Source organism: Vicugna pacos, chromosome 10 (genome assembly GCF_048564905.1).
Source record: "Vicugna pacos chromosome 10, VicPac4, whole genome shotgun sequence".
Taxonomy (NCBI): domain Eukaryota; kingdom Metazoa; phylum Chordata; class Mammalia; order Artiodactyla; family Camelidae; genus Vicugna; species Vicugna pacos.
The window spans coordinates 67044514-67070058 of record NC_132996.1 but is presented as its reverse complement, the minus strand read 5'-3'; the positions used below and the strand labels follow the sequence as shown (position 1 = coordinate 67070058).

Here is a 25545-nt window from a genome sequence, read left to right as displayed (position 1 = left end):
TCACCATTAAAATAGACTAAACAAGGAAAAGCAGATGTTCATCTCAATATATTTGACAAAATCTATTGGGAAAGGCACAGTTGTAGAACTGCAAAGTGGACATGGATTAAGGGTGCTTTTTCAGAGAGCTAGTAATGTTTTTTAACAGAAATTTAAGTCTTCTGTGTTCCATAACCCATAATTTTGGCTTTGCATAAAGATGCTGGAATCTTAATTCCTGAGATAGAGAGGTATTGATGTATATGCACCCAAAATAATTCTGGAATCCTGCCAATTTGGGAACTTGAGCCTCCAAGTTAAAATCACATAGATCTGTAGAACAGCACAATGTGACATCCTGCATTTGTGAACTTCCTGATTTTATGATTTGTGCCTCATTAAATCTCAACTACTATATATAAAATAGATAAACAACAAATTTATACTGTATAGCACAGGGTACTATATTCAATATCTTATAGTAACCTATAATGAAAAAGAATATGAAAATGAATCTATGTATGTATATGTATGACTGAATTATTATGCTGTACACCAGAAATTGACACAACATTGTAAACTGATTATACTTCAAACTTAAAAAAAAAACTAATTCAACAGGAAAAAAAAACTCAATATCCACAGGGACAAACCAAGTCCTTTGTAAGTTATACATGCGCAACAAGCACTTTCTGAAATAGAAATTGAATAAAACTCTTAGTATAATGCCAACTGTTTTAGCAGCTTTATAGCATGTTTGATTTTTTTTCTGTTGTACCATGTTTTCACCTTCATGAATGCCCACTGCAGGGTGCCCTCACCCAAAATGAGAATTATTAGTATTTCCAATCTGCTGTTTGAAAATTACAGCTTATATTTCAAATTGGGTTTGTCTTAAATTACTATTATATTTGAACAGCTTTTCATACTTAATTAGTCATGATACTGGGAATATCATTTTTAACTTGTGATTTTATTAAAGTACATACATTTTAAAAATTGCTTGTTATTTCTCTTCAATGTTGATGTCTTTATATTTTAAATTACATGTGCTAATTGTTCAAAATACAAAGGTAGAAAACTGCACATAAAAAGTAACAATCATTTAAAAATCCACCATTAAAATTCACCATGTTATTGTTTCAATGAATGTACTTCCAAAGATCACATAATCTTTCTATTTGGTGATTCATGATGTCAAAAGTATCATGTTTAAGTGGACATGTGTTAGGATCTGTTTCTGGATTTGTTTTAATTTTGGGTTACATATGCTCTACTGTTCTGGTTTTTGTACATTTAAGATAGAGTTCACCATATGCTGCTCCATACATCAACCAGTCACATCCTAATTGAAAGGTGTTCCTCTGTTTCTGAATTATCTTGTCTATCAATAATTTATTGACAAATTTGAAACTTTTTCAAGTACTTCCCCCAAATATTAGATTTTCAATGGAATCAAATGTTCCCACAAATTATATTTTTAATTGGAAATTAATGCCATATTTATAAGTGAAATTCATTAGATTCACTTTGCTAGTATATTTTCTTGCTAGTTTGTAGATATAAAGAAAAACGCCTGGGGTTTCTTTCCTTCATAGTTTCTCTTCCTCACCAGTGAGACCATGAAACGCCTTAAAATTTTGTCTCTTTCATGTAGGAATCTTTTTCATTTACTTTTCTTGAGATTTTTTTGCTGGAAAAACAAAATATAAATAACCAATCAACCAACCAATCAGCAAATAAAAACAAATATTAAAAAAACAGAAAAGATAAAAGTAAGTTTGTGTACACTCCATGCACAAGTAAAAAATCATACTCTAACCATCAGTTTTTCATAACCCAATAAAGTCCATTGACACACAGGATGGAAAAGGCTCTGCTGACTGTGCAGACCCAAAAAAGCACTTTTGAAAGTTGCTACTCTCACTTGGTCTCTTTTAGACACCTTTGGGAAACCAAGAGGTGGATTGAAAACCTTAAGGGAACTTCTTATTTGTTATGCATGATTTGTGTCCCTCCAAAAATTCATATATTAAAGTCTTAACTCTCAGTGTCTCAGAATGCGAGATTACCATATTTGGAAATAGAGTTGTTGTTTATATAATTAATTAATATGAGGTAATATTGGAGCAGTGTGGGCCCCTAATCCAATATGATTGGTGTCTTTATAAAAAGGGAAATTTTGGACATAGAGACCCCAGGGAGTATATGATGGGAACATTGGAGTTGTACTGCCCCAAAACAAGGAAAGACCAGAAGTTTGGAGATACCTGAAACAGGTCTTTCCCTAGAGCCTTCACAGTGTGCAGAGCCTTCCAAACAAGGCTCAAACTTCCAGCCTCCAGAACTGTGAGACATTAATTTCTGTGGTTTAAGTCACTCAGTTTGTCAGCTTAATTATTGGAAGCCCAGGTCACTAATGCAACATTTTTTTTATTTTAAAATATCTTTTAGAAATTTCTTATTTTCCCTATCCTCAAACTTTCCATTACTTGTGGCAGTAAATTGCCTGAATCTTACAGGCACCTATACATGATTCATTTCATTATTATTTTTCCACAGAGAGCGTTTGACTCAACATAATCTTCCTAACATTATTCTTCCACGGGCACTCCCATTTCTTTCCTCTGTGTATCCCAGGCTTTTATGGATCTGAGGATCATGAAGGCATCATGAGGGCAGGTAAGATGTGCCATCACAACAGAGCTAGTTACCAATCTTCACCGCTGAAGCCACAAATGAGATCAGGGCAGGGAGGATCTCTGCAGTCTAGACTGGAGCTCACAATGGGTAGAAATGACCTTGCCACTCGGGAAAGGCAATGGCCCAAGATGGAAGTATCCCAGGCAAGGCTCAGCCTTCCCAGTGACCTGAGGGACCCATTCAGTATTTTGACTTTCTCACACAGAGATCCAAAGTGCACAGTTTACAGGGGATGGCTAGAAGGTTTACTCACTTATTTTCCACATCCTGAATGGTGTCAGGCAGGGGCAGATTTCTGGTCTCAGGTAGGAAAAGCACAGCAAGACCAGCAGTGATTGGACAGACTCCATAGATGATCCAGGGCAAGGTGGGTAGATATATCTCTAGAGTCATCAAGAAGGGAGCCAGTGCTGATGCACACTTACTAGCCACCATATCTAATCCTGTAGCTTTTGCCCTGAAGTGTAAATGGCAATCATCATCATCATCATCCAGTAAAAATACAGACATGTAATTTGTAACATTTGATTTTGACTTGACTATGGAAGATAAAACACAATAATTACATACATGGGCTTGATGATAAACACTTGTTTTTGAAATTTGCTCTGTAATTTTCTAGCTTCCTTTGTCAGGATCAAAGTGTGTTAAGACCCATTTCCATCATTTTAAACAGAGTGTAGCACATTGCATCTACGCTGACAAGTGGTCTAAAGAAATTAATGACAAGATGCATTGACATACTGTTTAGCACAGTACATAGCACAAAGTCAGCTTTTTCAATAAACTTTGGTATAATTGTTGTTAGTATATTATTACTATTTCTATTACAAATGGTTGCTTTATAGTTAACAGATCGTATTGCATTCATTCCTGCAATAAACATCAAAAGTCCTACTTTTGGTTCTGGCATAATATCCATAAACTCTTATACCTGAGGAGAGTGGGGATGAGCTCAACATTTTGGACAGAGTAAGTGGTGATAGAGGCAGCAGCAAAGCTGATTCCAACACTTGCCAAAGTCACACGCAGGGTCTGCATTTCTGGAGACAGAAAGACCAGTGAGACTAAGAAATTTGAATTGAAGGACTTAGTATCCACCAAACTTGATCAGGAAATAATACCTATAGTTTACTTGTATTTTTGAACTATATTGAAGAAAACTGTACAGTGTGAGGGGTCATGGAGTAGTTGTCAAACTGAGAAATGTAAATTATCAACATAGGTGGTAAAAATTATCTGAATTCATCAGAGCAGAACTCTGCATTTATCTGATATTTTCCAGAGAAGGAGAAGACAAGATGAATCTGGAAGAAATTTGCTTTTCCTTATTCTGTTGAGTACTTGCTATACCCTTATTGTAGAAGGTAGGGTTGTCATGTGGACAATTGCTGGGTCTAAGACTCAGCTTTAACCTAGATGACTTTACAATTAATGTCCGGAATCTAAAGTGACCAATCATCTTGGTTTACCTGGGAGTAGGGAGGTTTTGCAATGTGGGATTTTCATTGATTAAAACCAAGAATGTCCCTGGTAAACCTAAATGACTCAGTCAACTTGCTGTAGATACAACACTGCCATGGGGTAAGGATGGCACCAGAGAGTAATAGGACAGAACTACTCTATTAGTGGCCAGCTGAAGAGACGTTAGATCTAGATCAATGTTACACATAAGAAAATTTCTATTTGGAAAAAAATTGTCAGAATTTGGGAGCCACTAAAGAAAGTTTTCTGCACAGTATAAAAAGATATCTAATTATAGCTTTATAATACTGGAAAGAACTCTATTGTAAAAGAGTAAGCTCTTTTTTGTCTCTTTTCCCAAGAACTTATTAGCAGAATTTCTCATAATCCCTCAGACTGGTTTGGGGGAATACTTAGTATATAATTGGGACCTCTGTTGATCCTGGCTATAGACACGTGTGGCTAATACAATCCCTGAAGAATAGGGAAAAGAATGTTTCTTTCCCCAAAATCCAGTCTTCTCTCACCTTGTGACACAAAAATGTTGACCAAAATGGAAAGTCCCACCAGGAACAAGAAAAGTGTCTGGGTTGGTCGACAGCCCATATATTTCAGTACTAAAGGTACAAGGCTTCGGACTAAAGTTGTGAGAGCTCCAAAGATTACCTGGAACAAGAAAATATTGCTCCCAAAGTGCTGTAGATTGAGAGAGATGCCATAGAAGGGTACTGTGTTTGCAAATCTGTAGTGAACAAACAAAGACACAAGACATAAAATTTAGAGCCAGCGTGTTACAGCTGATGATTATATTGACCCAGGCAACCAATGATTAGTGTTAAAAAGATCCAGTCTGATTTGTATAATACTTCATTTTAAGGTGATTATTTTAAAATTAGCATAAATAATTAGATAAGAATATATAAAAATGATACTCCTTCTGCCATTCTTTTGTCTGAGTCACTTAGTAGAGTTGGCAGTCACAGGAAAACGTAACCCAATCCAATCGCCAAACTGGATGGTATACAGAAGTTGAATATAGGATTGAAACTTGGAAATTAAGAAATAATTTCTTTTTGAGGGTTGTCAGTATGCTGTGAATTCTCCCTCTCCTCCCTCAACCCCTATACTGTAACAAGGTTCCTTTTTCTCAACTAGTGATTGAAGCTGCAAAGAGACTTATCTTGTCCACTTGACCTGGGAGCACAGTCTCCTGGGGTCTAACATAAATCTAGGAAATTTAAAGTTCACATCTAATTTTTAGGGCTGAGAGAAAATGCAAGAATTCACGCGAACAGGCATGCACTAACTGTACTACAGGAAATGGAATCAAGGTTTCCACTGGGGACCTACAATTTACCCAGTAAGCATCTAATGGAAAAGAGTCCACTTTAATGATCTACTACACCGAGAGAGCTACATTTAGACATTACAGCAGAAGAAACCACCACAGATCACAGTAATTACAAGCAAGTAAGTCTGTTTTTGACCATTATCTCTACTTTTTCTTTCCACACTGTCCAGGATTAAGAAAACTAAGTCTGTCACCTAGTGGATAAGGGAAAGGTGATAAAACACAATGCAGTTAATTGAAGAAGCAGTCCACTAGGAAGAGGTTAACTGTATAATTCAATAGTTAATTTCTTAAGCTTAGCAGTGGGTCTATATGGTCCTATATGAGCTTTTTATAACTCTTAAAAACTTCAGAATTGAATTTAAAATCTCTCCCCCCGACTCCACCAAAGTAAGCACTTATATTCCCTGAGGAGATAATGTATAATATTTTCTAGAAGTCCTAATGATAACGTCCCAAACTGGAAACAAGTAGAAGTCCAAAGACGTTGAAGCACATAAAGAAATTGTAGTGTCTTAATCTACTGTAAACTAAAACACTAGGAGAGAGAATGAACTACAGTTACATGCACTCGATGGACGAATCTACGTGAATGAGTATGAGTAAGAGGGGCCTGTCACAGAACACTTTTATCATTTACATTATGTGAAGGTCAAGATCAGGCAACACTCCTCCATGGTGATGGAGGTCAGAACAGTTGTTAGGTTTTATTTGGCACAGGAGAGGGCAGGGAGGAGGGAATGAGAGGAGGGCAGAGGCGGTAGTGGTTATTGTTCTAATACCAGAGGGGGCCTTCTGAGGAATTTGGATTTTTCTATCTTGACCTGGACATTGGTTATATTTTTACATACTGAAATATTCATTGAGGTGTATATATTCATGACATCCTCATGTTACTGTTTGCAAGATTTACTTAAAATTGAAAGAAACCAATGAAAAAATTAAATGCCAAAATCTGTACTGTGATGAAAGTCCTCAACATCAGTCTCCAGTAAAGAGACTTGTAGTGTCACATGATGGAACTACTCCTCATTGTATAAATCAGTTCCATGTCAGTCTTTTTATAACCTTTTGACTATTCCCAAACAAAGCAATTATTTGGTGTGTTTTCCTCATCTTTTATTTCCAAATCAGCACCTCCTTCTCACAACACAGTTACAAACTTTGAAATAGATTTATGTCTCCACTCCTTGAATGTTGTCATGCTGTGTGAAACCCACCTCACAAAGAGCAAGAGACAGATCCTCTTACGTAGATTGGGTGTGCGGAACAAGTCAAACATCGTAGTTTTGGTCTGTGCTGCCTCCAGCTCCTCCTGCATGGCAGATCTCAAACCCTTCAACAACAAACATGTATCATTTGCCAAAATAATGCCAGGTATTGTGGTGAGTAATGGTACCCAACAGGACAAGAAAGATGTATTCCCTTTCTTTCCAGAGTATCATAGTACATGTGCAATCACAGATGTGAACATGATATGAAGGAAGATGTAGGGATTTGAGGAACACTCCAGCAAATTAGATAGCAGGAATGATATTTGGAAAATGAGGCAGTAGAAGGGGCAGGGCATCCATGAGAGTACACAGGCTACAGATAATCAGGAAGTGAGCCAGAGGAAGTAACTGCACAGTGGTCAAAGCATCTTTTCTATGAGATAGCCATGAAAGATGAGGGAATTAAGCTTGCATTCTCAAATAGCTGCCCTAGTTAGAAAAGCAGTTTTTCTGTCTCAATAAGGAGAAGGCTGGTGTCGGTTTATGACAGCCCTCCAACTCAGTAACCACTTTACCTTTCCTGCTCACCTCCATGTTCAGAGTTTCTTCAGCATTCTTTATTCCATTTCTTTGTGCAACTTTTTTAAGTTCCTTTAAGCCCTTATCTGGCTTATTAATGACAATCAGCCACCGAGCAGATTCCACCAGCCACCTGATGAAAGAAAGGCATACATATGCAGTCAACTCTCTTCTGCTTGTCATATGATTATTCACAATGGATGCTTTTGCCTTCCATCTAATATCCAACATTCACTTGCTGGGTTAAGAACAGAAACCATGTAATTTACACAAATACTAGGAAAATATGAGAATGATCACACCATGCAGTACACTTAAAGGTGTACTACATGCAAAGGATCACAGCCTTTGGAGTCAAATTGACTCTCTTCTTACTCTTTAGGAGATTTTCCAAGAAGCTTATGAAGCTTAAACGAGAGAGTCCCACACATGCATAATTCCTTCCCAAAGCTTGGCATGAGTTCTATCAACTTTGTGCTCGTTTATAATATATGTTTTTTTAAAAGAACACCCAAATTATGTAAGCTTAAAGCCCAATGAAGATTGCAAGTACTGCTGCCACTACCAGCTATGTTGGTAGCTAAGTATCCAAGTGAGTCACTTATTTACATCTGCTTCAGTTTTCTCAACAATGGCACAGGTACAGCAGTGCCTTCTTCCATGTAAGCTTGTTATGAGGCTAGAATAACATAACAGATGAGTTGGGCATGGATCGAGCCTCGTTCTCTGAACACATATCACTATATTAAATCTGTAGTCATCTCTGTGATTGACTAAATCTGATTCTCCCCAGACTGAGTTTAAGTGTAGGAATGAGGTTATCCATACATTAAAGTTTGTTAAAATTATTTCAGAGAAGAGAGTGCTGAATATATAATACACTCTCCCAATCTGCATGTCACTTTCACTGCTAGAGAAACTATGTTGCTATTTTGTCAGATAGCTCTGTGAATAAATTTGCTGCCTCTTCCTTTTATCCTTTATTGTATCTACAATATTGAAAATCATGGACTATTTTACCATAACCTGGTTCATTCCAAATAAAAAAAATGAATTTAAAATATTTCTTTTAAAATATTTGTGTCTATATTTTACACTATGTAAAACAATATTGGAATAACCCTATGACCACTAAACTGGGTGAGAGTTAGGAAGTAAGATGGCAGAAAACACCTAGAACTCCAAGGCAGATACGTCTTTGTTACTATCTTTTCTGCTTCTCAAGTTGCACAGAGTAAACAGATGAGAGACATGGGTCTCAGTTCTAAACAATAAGAAAGGGTCCAGGAATTAAGAAAATCAGTATATTCTGATTTAATATGCATTTTTATCCCAGGTTCCTATAATGCAGAGTGAGAGAGAAGGCTCATACCATGAGGAGATAAAGAAGACAAAGAAAGGTATAGACACCACCAGCTGCAGGGTGCGCCACTCTCGCAAAACAAAAGCCAGTCCTCCCAGGATTATCTGTCCAACACTACTGGCAGAGGTTAGCAGTGTTATTACCATGGCTTTTGACTGGGATCTTGTCCACTCCACAACTGAAAGAAAATCCAGTTGGGATATTAATATCAGATAAATGTGAAACTTCAAGGTCAAATTCAAGGGTTGGAAAATGGAGTAGACCAAAATTGTTGACTTACTGAGCACACCGTTAATTAACATGATGACCACCACAGAACAACCTGACCAAAAGCGTAGTGAGCAGTAAATGAGGAAGGTGGGAGCAAAGGCCGTACAGGTCCCAGAGATGGCGAGCTGGAGCAAACACCATCTGAGAATCAACCTTCTCCCAAACCTAGGCAACAGAGAGGCAGGTTAGATTATGCAAGCATAATAATATGGGTAAAAATTTATGATAATGAAAGTATATGCTAAAATATAGAGAATGTTTTAACAACTGATTCTTTATACCTGGAAGCTTAAAAAATTAAGAGCTAAATCAACAACAGAAATTTCCTCAAAATAACACTCCTTGTCTATAATATACACTAGCAATGCCAAAACTTCATCCTCCCTCCAATCACCAGGGGGACTCTGACAACAAGTGATACCACATAAAAAAAACTACACTGTTGGAAATCATAATATACCAAAAGCACCCACTGTATTAGCATATGTAGTTAGCATAGCAGACAAGATATATAGTGTCTAGAACACAAGAGAGCAAAAATTGTCTGGTATCTAGGACCAGATTGAATTAAGACAGAATTAAATTAAGGCTAAACTGATGCAAAAGATAGTTGACAAAGCATCCAAGTTATTTAACGTTTATAGAAGTAAGTACCACTTTTTGTTGAATCTGGATTTAAAAGCCTTAGGCAATGTGTTTTACCTAGAACACAATATCAGTACCATAACCCAGACAGAGGAAATTAAAGACATTACTCAGAGGAAACAATTACGTAAGATGGTTAACGACGGTAAAGGTCAAATAAGGAAAAGAGAATTCTGTGTTTCTTGAGTGTCAAGAAAAGGAGACATTAGTGGATACCACTTGGACTAAACAGGATGTGCTAATCCATTTGCCCAGTAATTTTTTTAAAATGGATTGGAATTGGGAATTCCTCTACCATATTTAAAATAAAACTCTTAAAATATTCAAACAATTCACCCCCGCAAAAAAGGCAGAAAATGTGAAACACAGGAACAAAATTAGCATCAAATAATTGTAATCATAATCATTATCGCCATCAAGAAAATAATGTAGAAAGCAAAAAATAAAATGGTAGACTGAAACAAAAGCATAACAACAATCACATCAAACTAATCGGTAACGGCGTAAACACTCTATGAAATGATAGAGATTACCAGAATAGGTTTAAAAAATGATCTAATTTTATACTGCCCACAATAGTGCTAAAATATTACAGGTTGACAGTAAATTGAAAGAAAAAGATGTATAATTCAAACAGCAATAATAATAAGGATGATTTCTTTATATTAATATCAAATGAAATAAATTTCAAAACAAAGTACATTTTCAGAAATAATAATGCTAAAAATGTCAAATGTATCTGACCTCAATGAAAGTTTGAAATACACACAAAAAAAATGACAGAATTAGATAAAGTCAAATTCTATAACCATTAAGCAATACCTGCCTCTAGTTGCCCCTTCCTTCTTATCCTACTGATAATCTCTAATATATGCTCTGTCTCCATTAATTTGCCTATTTTAGATATTTTATTTAATGGGATGCATATAACATTAGTCATTTTGTTCCAGGCTGATTTCATTTAGCATAATTTTTTCAAGGTTCATCCATATTGTACCAGGTACCAGAACTTCATTCTCTTTTCTGGATGAACAATATTCCATTATATACACATATGTACATGCTGTATTTTGTTTATACATTAACCTGTTGATGGATACTTGATTGTCATCTTTAGGTATTATAAATCATGCTGTAATGAACATTGATGTACAATTATTTAAGTCTATTTTTAGAGTATATACCTAGGAATGTATTTGCTGGTTCGTATGACAATTCTGTGTTCAGATTTTTGAAGATCTGCCAGACGATTTTCCACAGTGACTTCACCATCAATGTACAAATATTTTCAGTTTATCCACATGCTCGCTAACACTATATCTGATTTTGTTTTATTATACCCATAGGTGTAGGTGTAATTTGGTTTCCCATACAGTTTTTATTTGCATTTCTCTAACAACTGATGATGTTGAGGATCTTTTCATGTGCCATATGTTTATTTTTTGTAGAAATATCTATACACATCTATTACTAACATTTTAATTGGTTTGCAATCTTGTTGTTGAGTTCTTTATATATTCCAGATATTAAACCCTTATCAGATAAATGACTTCCAGATATTTTCACCTATTTATAGGTTGTCTTTTCACTTTCTTGATAATGTCCTTTGATGCACAATTTTTTTTTACTTTGATCAAGTCCAATTTACCTATTTTTCTTTTGTCATTTGTGCTTTTGGTCTCTAAGAATACTTCTATGCTTTCTTTTAAGAGTTTTAAGGTTTTAACTCCTAGATATTAGTCATTGATCCATTCTGATAATAAATTTGTGTATAGTGTTAAGTAAGGGTAAACTTTATTCTATTTTATGTGGCCATTTAGCTGTTCAACAACATTTTCTGAAGACAGTGTTCTCTCCCACATTGAATGATTTGGCACTCTTGTCAAAAGTCAGCTGGCTATAAATACATGGGTTTATTCCTAGAGTCTCAGTTCTATTACATTGCTCTGTGTGTGTGTGTGTGTGTGTGTGTGTGTGTGTGTGTGTGTATTCTCCTTCTGCCAAAATATTTGTTTACTATTGCTTTATAATAGTTCTGAAACCAAGACGTGTGTACTCTGAATTTACTCTTCTCTTTCAATGTTGTTTGGCTATTTGGAGACCCAAATTCATATGATTTTGATATTCAGCTTTTCCATTTCTAGAAAAAATAGCATTGGAGTTTGATAGGGATTCCACTGAAACTGTAGATTGCATTAGGTACAGTTGACTTAGTCGTAATATTAAGTCTTCCTACCTCATTAACATGGGATACATTTCCATTTATTTAGGTCTTCTCTAATTTCTTTCAGCAAGGCTTTATACTTTTCAGTGTACAAGACTTACTCTTCCTAGGTTAACTTTTTTCTAAGTATTTTACTCTTTTAGAAGATTTTGTAAGGGTAATAACTTCCTTGATTTCCTTTTCAGATTGTTTACTCTAGGTATATAGAAAGACAACTGATTTTTGTGTGCTTATCTTATATTTAGCAACTTTGTTGAATTCATTTATAAGCTCTGATAGCTTTCTTTTGCATTCTTTGGAATTTTGTATATATATATATATATGTATATATATATATATGTATATATATATATGATTATGTCATCTACAAATATAGGTAGATTTAACTATTCTTTTTCAACGTGGGTAAATTTCATTTCTCTTTCTTTTCTAATTGCCATAACCAGATTTTCCAGTATAATGTTGAATAGCAGCAGTGAAAGTAGACATTTTTTTCTTTAAATTTTGATAGATGTACACACCTTTAAACCACTACCACAATCAAGATAGCTAACATTTCCATCATTCCCCAAGAGGTGCAATTTTTGAATTCCCAGTTTATCCCTTCCCACCCCTTTTACCCCCTGATAACCATAAGTTTGTTGTCTATGTCTGTGAATCTGTTTCATTTTGTAAATAAGTTCATTTGTGTCCTCTTTTAAGATTCCACATATAAATGATACCATATGGCACTGTCTCTTTCTGGCCCACTTGACTTAGAATAACGATCTCCAGGTCCATCCATATTGCTGCAAATGACATCTTATTTTTTATGGCTAAGTAGTACTCCATTGTGTGTATATACCACATTTTCTTTATCCATTCATCTGTCAATGAGCATTTGTGTTGTTTCCATGTCTTGGCTATTGTAATTAGTGCTGCTATGAACATTGTGGTGCAAGTGTCTTTTTGAATTATATTTTTCTCCAGATACATGCCCAGGAGTGTTATTGCTGGATTGTATGGTAAGTGTATTTTTAGTTTTTGTCTTGCTCCTGATCTTAGTGTGAAAATTTTTATATTTTTCACCACTGAGTATGAAGTTAGCTGTAGCTTTTTTTCTTAAATATCTTTTAACTTGTTGAATGAGTTCTTTTTTATTCCTAATAGTTTTATTATTTTTATCATGAAAGTGTTAGGTTTTATTACATGCCTCCTATGTATCAGTTGAAATTATGGGGTTTTTCCCTTCATTCCATTAAAGTAATGCATTACATTGATCCATTTTCTCATGATGAATCACCTTTGCATTTTAGGGATAAATTCTACTCATTCATGGTATATAATCCTTTTAATATACAGTTAGGAGGTTGAGCCAAGAAGGCAGAGTAGAGAGACTCACAGCTCGCCCTCTCCCACAAACAACAAGAATTACATCTACAAACCAACTGAATCACACAGAACAGTGAACTCTGGCAGAATGTCTCTAACTTCAAAATACAGGGGAATTCTTACAAAATCCAGTAAGAAAAAAGAAAAAATCAATGCAGGACAAGTCCTGCAGAGAGGGAGCAGCATAGGAAGAAAGGCACCCTTAGCTGTGATGCCCTCTCTCCAGCCAGGAGGTCAATGGAGACAGAAGCAGAGCTTCCAAGGCTTGGAGGAGAAAGTGGCAACCACTTGGCAGACAGATCTAAGGGAAACTGACAGAGAGGGTCTCTGCAATCCCTGGCCCTAGACGTGAGCCAGCAAGTACAAGTGACTTAGAAGACAGGATAACAGAAGTCACCCAATCAGAACAGCAACCTGAAAAGCAAGTAGAAACCAATGAAAGCAGCATAAGGGACCTGTGGGATAATATATGCCAACCTACACATAATAGGCGTCCCAGAAGAAGAAGAAAGTGCAAAGGGGATTGAAAGGGTATTTGAAGAAATCATGACTGAAAACTTTCCAAACTGAAAGAAGGAAATAGATATCTAAGTACAGAAGGCACAGAGAGTACCAAACAAGAAGAACCCAAACGAACCAATACCAAGATATATTATAATTAAGATGGCCAAAGTTAAAGATAAAGAAATTATTCTAAAGGCAGGAAGAGAAAAACAGAGTTAAATACAGGGGAACCCCCATAAGGCTTTCAGCTGATTTCTCTACACAAACACAGCAGGCCAGATGGGAGAGGCAAGATATACTCAAAGTCCTGAATGAGAAAAAGCTGCAACCTAGGATACACCATCTGGCAAGATTATCCTTTAGAGTAGAAGAAGAGAGAAAGAACTTCACAGACAAGCAAAAACTAAAAGAATTCAGCAATACTAAACCCATACTAAAAGAAATATTGAGAGGTCTACTCTACATAGAAATGAAACAGGAAGCTATAGAAATAAGAAAACCAAAAGTGAAAAGGCAATAACTACAATATGTTGCAGGAGAATAAACATAAAGATGTAAAATAAATAAATAAGATAAAGGACATTAAAAAAATTTTTTTAGATTCCATATATGAGTGATCTCATATGGTATTTTTCTTTCCTTTTCTGGCTTACTTCACTTAGAATGACATTCTTCAGGAACATCCATGTTGCTGCAAATGGCATTATGTTGTTGTTTTATGGCTAAATAGTATTCCATTGTATAAATATACCACATCTTCTTTATCCAGTCATTTGTTGATGGACATTTAGGCTGTTTCCATGCCTTGGCTATTGTAAATAGTGCTGCTATGACCACTGAGGTGCAGGTGTCTTTTTGAAGTAGGCTTCTTTCTGGATATATGCCCAGGAATGGGATTCCTGGGTCACATGGTAAGTCTAGTCTTTTGAGGAATCTCCACACTGTTTTCCACAGTGGCTACACCAAACTGCATTCCCACCAGCAGTGTAGGAGGGTTCCCTTTTCTCCACAGCCTCTCCAGCATTTATCATTTGTAGGTTTTTGAATAATGGCCATTCTGACTGGTGTGAGGTGAAAGAAGGGAGGAAGGAAGGAAGGAAGGAAGGAGAAAAGAAAGAAAGAAAGAAAGAAAGAAAGAAAGAAAGAAAGAAAGAAAGAAAGAAAGAAAGAAAGAGAGGAAGGGAGGAAGGAAGGGAGGAAGGAAGGGAGGAAGGAAGGGAAGAAGGAAGGGAGGAAGGAAGGGAGGAAGAAAGAGGAAGGAAGGGAGGAAGGAAGGAAGAAAGGTAGAAAGAAAAAGAGAAGAGAAGAAAAGAAAAAAAGAAAAGAAAAAAGAAAAGAAAAGAAAAGAAGGAAAGAAATGAACATAAATACAAAACAGAAACACTCACAGACATAGAATGCAAACTTGTGGTTGCCAGGGGGCAGGGGAGTGGGAAGGGACAGACTGGGAGTTCAAAATTTGTAGATACTGATAGGCATATGTAGAATAGATAAACAAGATTATACTGTATAGCACAGGGAAATATATACAAGATCTGGTGGTAGCTCACAGTGAAAAAGAATGTGATGATGAATATATGTATGTTCATGTATAACTGAAAAATTGTGCTCTACACTGGAATTTGACACAACTTTGTAAAATGACTATAACTCAATAAAGAATGTTAAAAATTTTATGCTAGATACTTCTCAGTGGCTTTTTTCCTATGTCTTTCAAAAGGCAAACATTTTTAATCTTGATGAATTCTATTTTGTCAATTATATATTTTATAGGTTATGCTATAAAATTCTTCAAAAAATTTTTGCATGTCACAATGTCACAAAGATTTTCTGCTATATTATGTTCTAAACTTTGAATTAGTTAGCTCTTAAGCTAAGTCTATGGTCCATTTTGAGTTAATTTTGTACATAGGATGAGGTAAGCTAAAAGTATTATTTTTATACCCAAATCTAGCATCATTATATTTTATACACATATCTAGCATCATTATTGAAAGGATCTTGTTTCTCCTTTTAAGTATCTTGACTTTTTTTCTTCTTTTAAAATGGCTTTATTAAGATATAACTCATATGTCATGCAACTCACCCATTTAAAGTGTACAGTTCTACGTGGTTTTGGTATATGCATGGTTGTGCATGATTTATCTGGACATAACCCCATTGTAAGTCCAGAAAAATCTGTATGTAATATAACAGAATTGGTTTATCTATTCTACTGTTGATGGATCTTTAGGCTATATCCAGTTTGGAGACATTGTGAATATTTGCCTGTTGTATGTCAAAAATACCGAAGTGATAATGCTCATTCCTTAAATATAAATTATTCAATGATGATTTTCATATCTGAATAAGTTCAAAATCTTTTTTTTACAAGAAATCAATTTTTAACCCAACCATATAATAATAGCCATGGTAAAAGTGAATGGTCCAAGCACACCAGACAAAGCACAAGATTGTCAGCTTGGACAAAGAGCAAGACCTTAGAAAAATTAACTGTATTACAAAGTATGCAACAAACTCAGTGAAAGCTTAGTTCATCTAAATGATTGTAGAGATGAGTGGAATGTGTAAGACTAAGGGAGCTGCACATAAGCCTGATAATCTAGTTGATAAAGCCATTTTCCCAGGGGAAGCAGGCTAACAATTCTGACACTGCTATATATGGATTCTGGAATTAAACAAGTACATATATGGATTGTGGTAAGTAGAACACAGATAGTCAATTTTGGAGAGGGAATGTACAGATAAGCAAGGAAACGAGAACTGAATGGTCATTATAGTATGGATAGAGTTGGTGACATCAAAATGAATTCATGTTTAGGTTAATATACATACAGACACACAGAAATATCTACACTCATGGTTATATACCTGGGTTAGAATACACACATTTCCTTGTTCTGACAGCTAAGAGAGTTTAAAAACAATGGCACTTGAGAACAAAGAGCAGATCTAGTGCCCAGATATATTACTTTATTTTTTACTTTTCTATTTTTGACATAAAAATACCCTGTGAATAATTAATGTATACAACATAATGAGTTTGGAAATAAGTAAACACCTGTGAAGTCATGATCGAAATCTTTGCCATATATATTTCCTACAAAAGTTTCCCTCCACCTTCTTAATTTTTGTCAGAAGAACACTTAACAGAAACATAAAAGGGAGTGAGTAAAAAGATAGAATTTTTGTATATGAATGAACTTGTTATCAGTATAAGTAAGTTTATATTTAAACAATGTTTTATCTAAGCCTCATTGTAGCCATAAAGCAAAAAACTACACAGTAAATATACAAAAAATAGAGAGTAGGGAATCAAAGTAAACCACTAAGGAAAAATCATCAATTCCCAAAGGAAGAAGACAAGACAGAAAGAAAGCAACAAGGGAAATACAAAACAGCCAGAAAGCAATTAATAAGATGAGATGAGTGTGCCTTACCTATTAATAATTACTATAAATATAAATGGATTTAATTCCCCAATCAAAAGACATAGAGTGACTAAATGGATTTAAAAAAAAATAGGACTGAATTATGTATTGCTTACAGGAGACTCACTTCAGCTTTAAGGGCACACACAGGCCCAAAGTGAAGAACGGGAAAAGATACTCTACACAAAGAAAAATCAAAAGAAAACAGAGGTAGCTGTAGTTATATCAGACAGAATAGACTTTAAGCCAAAGACAGTAATAAGAGACAAGAAGACCTTTATATAATGCGAAAGGGACCAATTCATCAAGAAAATGTATCAACTACAAATGCATAACATAGTAACATAAATGCACGTAACATCAGGGCACCTAAATAAGTTAAGTAAATTCTAACACATGTGAAGGGAGAAGAGACAACAATAAAATAATAGTAGGAGGCTTTCAACAATGGATAGATGATCCAGATTGTAAATCAGTAAGAAAGCGATGGACTTGAACTATACTTTAGAACAAATGGCCCTAACAGGTAAACAGAATATTTCATCCAACAGCAGCAGAATACACATTCTTCTCAAGTGCACATGGAACATTTTCCAGAACAGATTATATGTGAGGTCACAAAAAAGTGTTAGAAAATTTAATATTGAAATTATATCAAGTATGTTTGCAAACACAATAGGATGAAACTAGAAATCAGTAACAGAAGAAAAGCTGGAAATTTTACAAATATGTGGGGATTTAAAAAATAAGAAAACAATGGGACAAAAAATATATCAAAAGAGAATCTAAAGACTCATGGACAGAGAATACAGACTTGGGGTTACTAGGGGGGTAGAGGGTGGGAAGGGATAGACTGGGATTTCAAAATTGTAGAATAGATAAACAAGATTACACTGTATAGCACAGGGAAATATACACAAAATGTTATGATAAATCACAGAGAAAAAAATGTGACAATGAGTGTGTATATGTCCATAAATGACTGAAAAATTGTGCTGAACACTGGAATTTGACACAACATTGTAAAATGATTATAAATCAATAAAAAATGTTAAAAAAATATATATCAAAAGAGAAACCCAAAAAAACTTAAAACACACAAAAATGGTAACACAACATAGCAAAACATAAGAAATGCTGCAAAAGCAGTTCTGAGAGTGAAGTTTGTAACAATAAATGCCTATATTAAAGAAAAATAGAGATCTCAAATAACCTAATTTTATACTTCTAGGAACTGGAAAAGAAGAAAAAACTAAGCCCAAGTTTGCAGAAGAAAGGAAATAATAAAGAACAGAGCAGAGGTAAATGGAATAAAGATGAAAAGAAAAGAAAAGAAAAGAAAAGAAAAGAAAAGAAAAGAAAAGAAAAGAAAAGAAAAGAAAACATCAATAAACCCGAGACTATTTTTTTGAAAAAATAAGCAAAATTGACAAACTTTATCTAGGCTAAGAAAATGAGAGAGAAAACTCATATTTAAAAAATAAAAAATGAAAGAGGTGACATTACAGCTAATACCACAGAAATACAAAGGATTTTAAGAGACTACTACAAACATTTATATTAAAAAGTGGATAATCTAGAAGAAATGGATAAATTCCTAGAACATACAACCTACTAAGACTGAATCATAAATAAACAGAAAACCTGAACAGATCAATAATGACTAAGGAGACTGAATCAGTAACCACACACCTCACCCTAAAAAAAAAAGTTACTATCAAATATATATAAACAGACCATATAACTCAATATTTTAAAAAAAGAAATCAAAAAGTGGGCAGAATATCTGAATAGATATTTTTCCAAAGAAGACATACACATGGCCAACAGGCACATGAAAAGATGTTCAACATCACTAAGCATCAGCAAAATGCCAATCAAAACCACAATGAGGTATCATCTCATACTTGTCAAAATGGCTATCCTCAAAAAGATCACAAATAACAAATGTCGGCAAGGATATAGAGAAATGGTAAACTTTATATAATGTTTAGGGGAATGCAAATTGGTGCAGCCACCGTGGAAAACAGTATGGAGTTTCCTCCAAAGACTAAAATTGAATTACCACATGATCTGGCAATTCCACCCCTGGGTACACATCTAATTCAAAAATATACATGCACCCCAGTATTTGTAGTTCATTATTTACTATACTCAAGATATGGAAGAAACCTAAATGCAGAAAAATGGATAAAGAAGATGTGATGCATATATACAACAGGATACTACTCAGCCATAAAAATGAACGAAAGTCTGCCATTTGCACAATGTGGATGAAATTGGAGGGTAATATGCTTAGTAAAATAAGCCAGACAAAAAAACAAATACTTTATGTTATCATGTACTTGTGGAATCAAAAAATGAAACAAACAAATATATATGACAAAAGAGAAACGGACTCACAAATGTAGACAACAAACTAGTAGTGACCAGTGGATAGAGAGAAGAGAGAGTTGTAAGGTTGGAGTATGGGATGAAGAGATACAAATTACCTTGTATAAAATAGATAAGCAACAAGAATATAGTGTACAACACAGGGAAATATATCCATTATTTTCTAATAACTTTAAGTGGAGTATAATCTATAAAATATTGAATCACTATATTGCACACCTGAAATTAGTACAAAAAACTGTACTTCAATTTTTAAAAACAAGACAAAGTTGTTTTATGAATGAATTCTATCAAACATTTCAGGAAGAATTAATACAAATTCTTCTCAAACACTTCCAAAAAATTGAAGAAGAAGGTACAATCTCAAACTCATTTTAGAAAGCCACCATATTCCTGAATCAAAATCAGATAAGGGCACTACAAGAAAACTACAAACCAACATCTTTGCTGAACATAGATGCAAACAATTCTCAATGGAATATTAGCAAACTGGTGTCAACAGTACATTAAAGGGATCATACACCATGATCAAGCGGGATTTATCAGTAGGATGTAAGGATTGCTCAACATGTGCAAATCAATAAATGTGATATACACATTAATGGGGTAAAAGATTAAAATAATATGACATCTCAACAGATGCAGAAAATCAATCTGACAAAATATAGCATCTTTTCATGATAAAAATCCTCAATTGAGTATAGAAGGAACATCCTTCAACATAATAGAAGCCACATAAGAAAAACCCTCAGCTAACATTGCCCAGTGGCGACAATTTGAAAGATTTTTCCTTTAAATTCAGGAAAAAAAAAAGAGTGCCCACTCACACAACTCCTATTTAACATAATAATGGAAGTCCTAGTCAGAGCAAGTCAGGTAAGAAAAAGAAGTGAAAGGCACCCATATTGGAAAGGAAGAACTAAATTTTCTTTGCTTGTAGATGTTATGATTTTAACAGAAAATCCTAAAGACTCAACCAAAAATTTGTTAGAACTAATCTACAAATTCAGTAAAGTTGCAAGATAAAAAATCAACATACAGAAATCAATTGTTTCTATACCCTAGCAATGAAATATCTGAAAAAACTAATAAAAGGAACAATTCCATTCACAATACAATCAAAAACCATAAAACACTTAAGAATAAAATTAATCAAGGAAGTGATAGATCTGGACACTGAAAACAACAAGACTTTGATGAAAGAAGTTAAAGACACAAATAAATGGAAAGATAACCCACCTTCATGGATTGCAAAAATTAATATTATTTAAATGTCCATACTACACAAAGCCATCTATAGATTATATGCCATCTCTATCAAAATTCCAATAGCAGTTTTCACAGAAATAGAAAACACTATCCTAAAATTCATATGAAATCACAAATTACCCCAAAGAGCCTAAGCAATCCTGACAAAGAAGAACAAAGCTGGAAGCATCACACTTTCTGATTTCAAACTATACTACAGAACAACAGCAATCAAAACAGTACAGTACAGCAGGAAAAGAAAAAGACATAAACAGACAGAACAGGTCCAAGATTCCAGAAATTAACCCTTCATATGTCATATTTGATAAAGAAACCAATTTACTAAAAGGGAACAAGACAGTCTCTTCAATAATGATATTGGGAAAACTAGATAAACACATGCAGAAGAATGAGATCTGACCCCTATTTACACCATGCAAAAAAATTCACTCAAAACAGATTAAAGACTTAAAACATTAAACCTAAAACAGTGAAACTTCTAGGAGAAAACATACAGAAATAGTTCCCTAACACTGAAGTTGATAATGACATGACTTTTTTATATAATAGTCACCCAAACTGGCCTAAGAGTGTATCTTGTGGGGTTTTTTTATTGAAGTATTGCTGATTTACAATATTGTGTTAGTTTCAGGTGTACAGCAAAGTGATTCAGTTATACATATAGATGTACATATCTGTATTCTTTTTTATTCTTCTCCCTTCTAGTTTATTACAAGATATTGAATATAGTTCCCTGTGCTATCCAGTAAACCCTTGTTGTTTATTCTACATATGGTAGTGTGCACTGTTAATCCCATACTCCCAATTTATCCCTCCCCTCTCCCTTTCAATTTGGTAACCATAAGTTTGTTTTCTATGTCTGTGAGTCTGATTCTGTTTTGTAAATGAGTTCATTTGTACTATTTTTTTGAATACCAAATGTAAGTGATATCATATAATACTTGTCTTCATCTGTCTGACTTACTTCACTTGGTTAATAATCTCTAGGTGCAACCATGTTGCCACAAATGGCACTATTTCATTCTTTTTTATGCTGAGTAATACTCCATTGTGTATATATACCACATCTTCTTTAGCCATTCATCTGTTGATGGACACTTAGGTTGCTTCCATGTCTTGGCTATTGTAAATAATGCTGCTGTGAAAATTGGGGTGCCTGTATCTTTTCAAATGAGAGCTTTTATTTTTCCTGGATATACGCCTAGGAGTGGGATTGCTGGATCATATTTTCAGTCTTTTAGGAACCTCCGTATGTTTTCCATAGTGACTGCCCTGATTTACAGTCCCACCAAGAGTGTTGGTGTATTTCCCTGTTGATTAGTGATGTTACGCACCTTTTCATATACCTGTTGATTATTTCTATGTCGTCTGTGGAGAAATACCTATTGAACTCCTTTCCCTATTTTCAGTCAGCTTATTTATGCTTTTTTTCTATTAATTATAGTGGTTCCCTACTAGTTACTGGTTAATATCCAAACCTTAGGGAGTCCCTAGAGTTTGGGTATTAACTCTAGCAGATATGAGGCTGCCAAATATTTTTCCCATTCGTTAGATTTCCTTTTCATTTTGTTGGTCATTTCCTTTGCTGTGCAAAAACATTATAGATTGACATAATCCCATTTCTCTATTTTTGCTTTTGTTTCCTATACTTTTATTGCCAAGATCAATGTCCAGAAGCTTTTTACCTATGTTTAGTTCAAAGTCCTTAGCTTAGCTATAATTCTCCCTCTTCACCAAATTTTCCACTCTACGCTTCTGTCACTGTCATACCCTCTTTCCTCACAGAGGCTAAAATACATTTATCACTTTATTCCCCCCTAAACTGATCACTCAGCATTTTATTCTGAATCATCATAAAGGGCGCAGTCTGAAGACTGTCAATATGAACATTCTGACCCTGAAATATTTATAATTTGAATGCAGGGTGATGCATTTAGTGTTCACAATTTTCAACTGAAAGATTAAATGATGTTAGGTTTATAGATGGTAAGGGATACTTTAAGTCTCCCATTTCCCCTGTGAAAGATTTGAGTGTGTGGCTGCCATGGTTGTCTCTTATTTCAGGATGGGCACAGTCAGGCAAGGATAACCCAAACATCTCACACCACAAATTGACACCTGACGTCTATAGATTAATTACCTTATTTGGTTGCGTGTAATGAGCCTTTTTTCACAAAATCAGACATCCAAATTATAACTACAATTACTTCTTAATACAATTCAGTGCCAACTCACTATGCACCTAGGTTTTATAGATGCCTACTAATTGCAGTGGGGCATCCATGACATGATGACCAATCTCCAAATCCACACACATTTAGCTCACTGAGTCCAGGAGCGACTATACACAGAAGCCACAGCAGACCTACAGTGCTGGTCTCCATATCTGTGTCTTCAAACAGGTGAACCTCCTGTCTTGAAACAACTTCCTCTCCCTTACCACAGGTAATTCCTTCTCATCTTTCTGAATGAAGTATTATGGTACTTTACCTCTAAACACTGCTCTGAATTACTCCCCAGATTTTATGGAGATGTCATTTTCTGTGTCCAGTACAGAGAGCTCTGTGGCAACAAAATTGCATTCACCACAATGAATCTAATTCTACATTTCCAACTATAGCTCCCTGGGAACGAAGGCAACCCACAACAGTGTAAATTCCATACCAGCAGTGATCTGGACACACTCACCTGTCTGAGAGATGGCCATATATGAGGCCTCCCACCAGCATTCCAACCATGAATAGGAACTGAACCACTGGTTTCTGTGACTGATAATCACATACTAGGTCCCACTGAAAAAGAAAGAAACCAGCACAAAGGAGCTTCACAGAATCTTATAATCCCTCAAAGTTCACTCACTCCCATAACCCTCACACACTCTCTGGCTTCTATTACTAAATATACTCATCTGTATCATTCAAGTCTCAGTTTTAGTATAGCTTCCTCTAGAAATCCTCAACTAGTTCTCCTAGGTTATATCAGGGCCAATCTTCATATTTACTTAGGACTGCATACTTCATTGGTTCTCAGTCTTTGCCACACATTGAAAAAATTGAAGGGGGAGTTAAATACTGAAGCCTGGATTTTACAACTACAATGAAATACAATCTGATTTGTTTCTCTGACAAGTAGGCAGAGCATGAAAACAAATTTTTTAATTAATATAAATGTTTCAAATTTTCAACTAGACTGAGAGCAAGTGAATAAGAATAATGTTTCATACATTATTTCAGGTACTTCCTTGTATAATCATCATTTAATTTAAAGCTTTGTGATACTAAAATTCATGTCTAGTTGTTTGATTTCACTGGCCTCAATTGTAATGTAAGTGCTTGACAATTAAAAAGATAAACACTTTTTGCTAAAAGAATGAAAGAAAGGTGGTTACACTATCTACTCAGTAGCTGAAGACTTGAACTGTGTTTATTTTACATTATTCTAAACACCCAGACCATGTACTCACGAAAGGTAAATTGGACTTTTACCTCAGTAATGATGGTGGAGGAGAAGGAGCTTTGATCATACACCCAGCCATCTACACAGGGCTCCGTGTCCAGGTCAGTCATGTTGGGGAAGGTCCCGTTCAGGTGAAGGAGCTGCCACTGGGGGAGGAGGAAGCGATGACATTTTTCTGGTTTCAAGTTTGAATCCAATGGGATGGAGATTTTCAGTAGGTCATCACGGCTAAGTATCCCAGTGTCATTATCAGAGACAGTGTCATTATCCAAGATGTGGACCCAGCAGCGATGACCAGGAATGGCTGCAGTGAAATTCTCCAACAGCATCTGACAGACTCCAAATATCACAGAGGGAAGAACGAAAACCATCTGAAGGATCTGGAATTTTCCCAGGCCACCAGCTTTATCCAGGAGCTCCTCAAAGGCCATTGTGAACAGGTGATCCTCAAGAGGAAGCACAATGACTTTATAAGTTCAAAGGGAGGAAAAAAGTTTCCTTTCATTAATTCACATTAAGTCTATGTGACCTCACACCAGTTTCTCATAAGTGGGTCCCACCTACCTCACTACTTCAACAGAGAAACAGGAGCAGTTTCCCCAGTCCTTTGGAATCAAGAAGTATTACTTTTTTAGTAAAGTCATGGAGAAAATTATTTACCAAAGGTACTTCTATCTGATGACCATTAAATCTGTTTAAAGGTTTACTCTCTGAATGTTGCTTGCCCTCAGTGATTCTGTGAAATCAGCATAGGACTTTGGCATGTACACAACCTCTAAATAATCTAAAATAAGCCTGCTACACAGTCTTCAGTCATTTCCAGAAAATGGAATCTGAGAGGCACAAAAGTGAAAACCTTTATGATTTTTCTGTGGCAAGAACAGAAAGCAAGTTTTTTTTCATTTACTACTGAATTTAGATTAAAATAATTAACAAAATACAGTTCTCTATTTGTAATTAATGGAAAGTGGAATGTGGTGCAATTACATCCTTTTGGTAACTGATTCTGTGATTCATCAGGAACTCACAATAATTTTAAATTCCTCAAAATAAAGATACAGGAAAAAATAAATGGTAAACTCTTACAAGGGTTTTTTTCTCACAGGTTTATTTACTTACAGAATATATTTGAGGATCTTTTATGTGCTGGTGTCAGAGCTCTGGTGACAAATTGATCATTTTATCCTTATGAACTTGGCTTCCTTATCTCTGATAATGCTTCTCAATTTCAAGTACATATTTTCTCACATTAATATCGCCATTGCAGGTTTATAGTTACAGTTTGTATGCTACAACTTTCCAACCCTTAACTTTTTGAACTGAAATGT

The 25545-nt window shown here is 35.1% G+C and overlaps 1 protein-coding gene across 3 annotated transcripts; it reads right to left on the bottom strand.

Moving 5' to 3' along the window:
- Nucleotides 1-1417: 1417 nt before the first annotated feature.
- Nucleotides 1418-24653, bottom strand: LOC102533295 (solute carrier family 22 member 10-like). 3 transcript variants are annotated; one of them, XM_006214826.4, is made up of 10 exons: nucleotides 24247-24653; nucleotides 23450-23553; nucleotides 8934-9088; nucleotides 8663-8831; nucleotides 7300-7423; nucleotides 6718-6833; nucleotides 4674-4888; nucleotides 3617-3725; nucleotides 2936-3139; nucleotides 1418-1672 (listed from the first exon to the last, which is right to left on the bottom strand). In XM_006214826.4, the coding sequence occupies exons 1-10, from the start codon at nucleotides 24646-24648 to the stop codon at nucleotides 1612-1614; spliced, it is 1659 nt and encodes a 552-aa protein (XP_006214888.2). In that variant the 5' UTR covers nucleotides 24649-24653; the 3' UTR covers nucleotides 1418-1611. The 3 variants fall into 3 exon arrangements, 2 of the variants coding, with proteins under 2 accessions (XP_006214888.2, XP_072826959.1); XR_012077092.1 differs by lacking the exon at nucleotides 1418-1672 and adding an exon at nucleotides 3253-3392 and having other exon boundaries at nucleotides 3058-3139; XM_072970858.1 differs by lacking the exons at nucleotides 1418-1672; nucleotides 2936-3139 and having other exon boundaries at nucleotides 3627-3725; nucleotides 4813-4888.
- Between the last annotated feature and the right edge of the window lie 892 nt (nucleotides 24654-25545).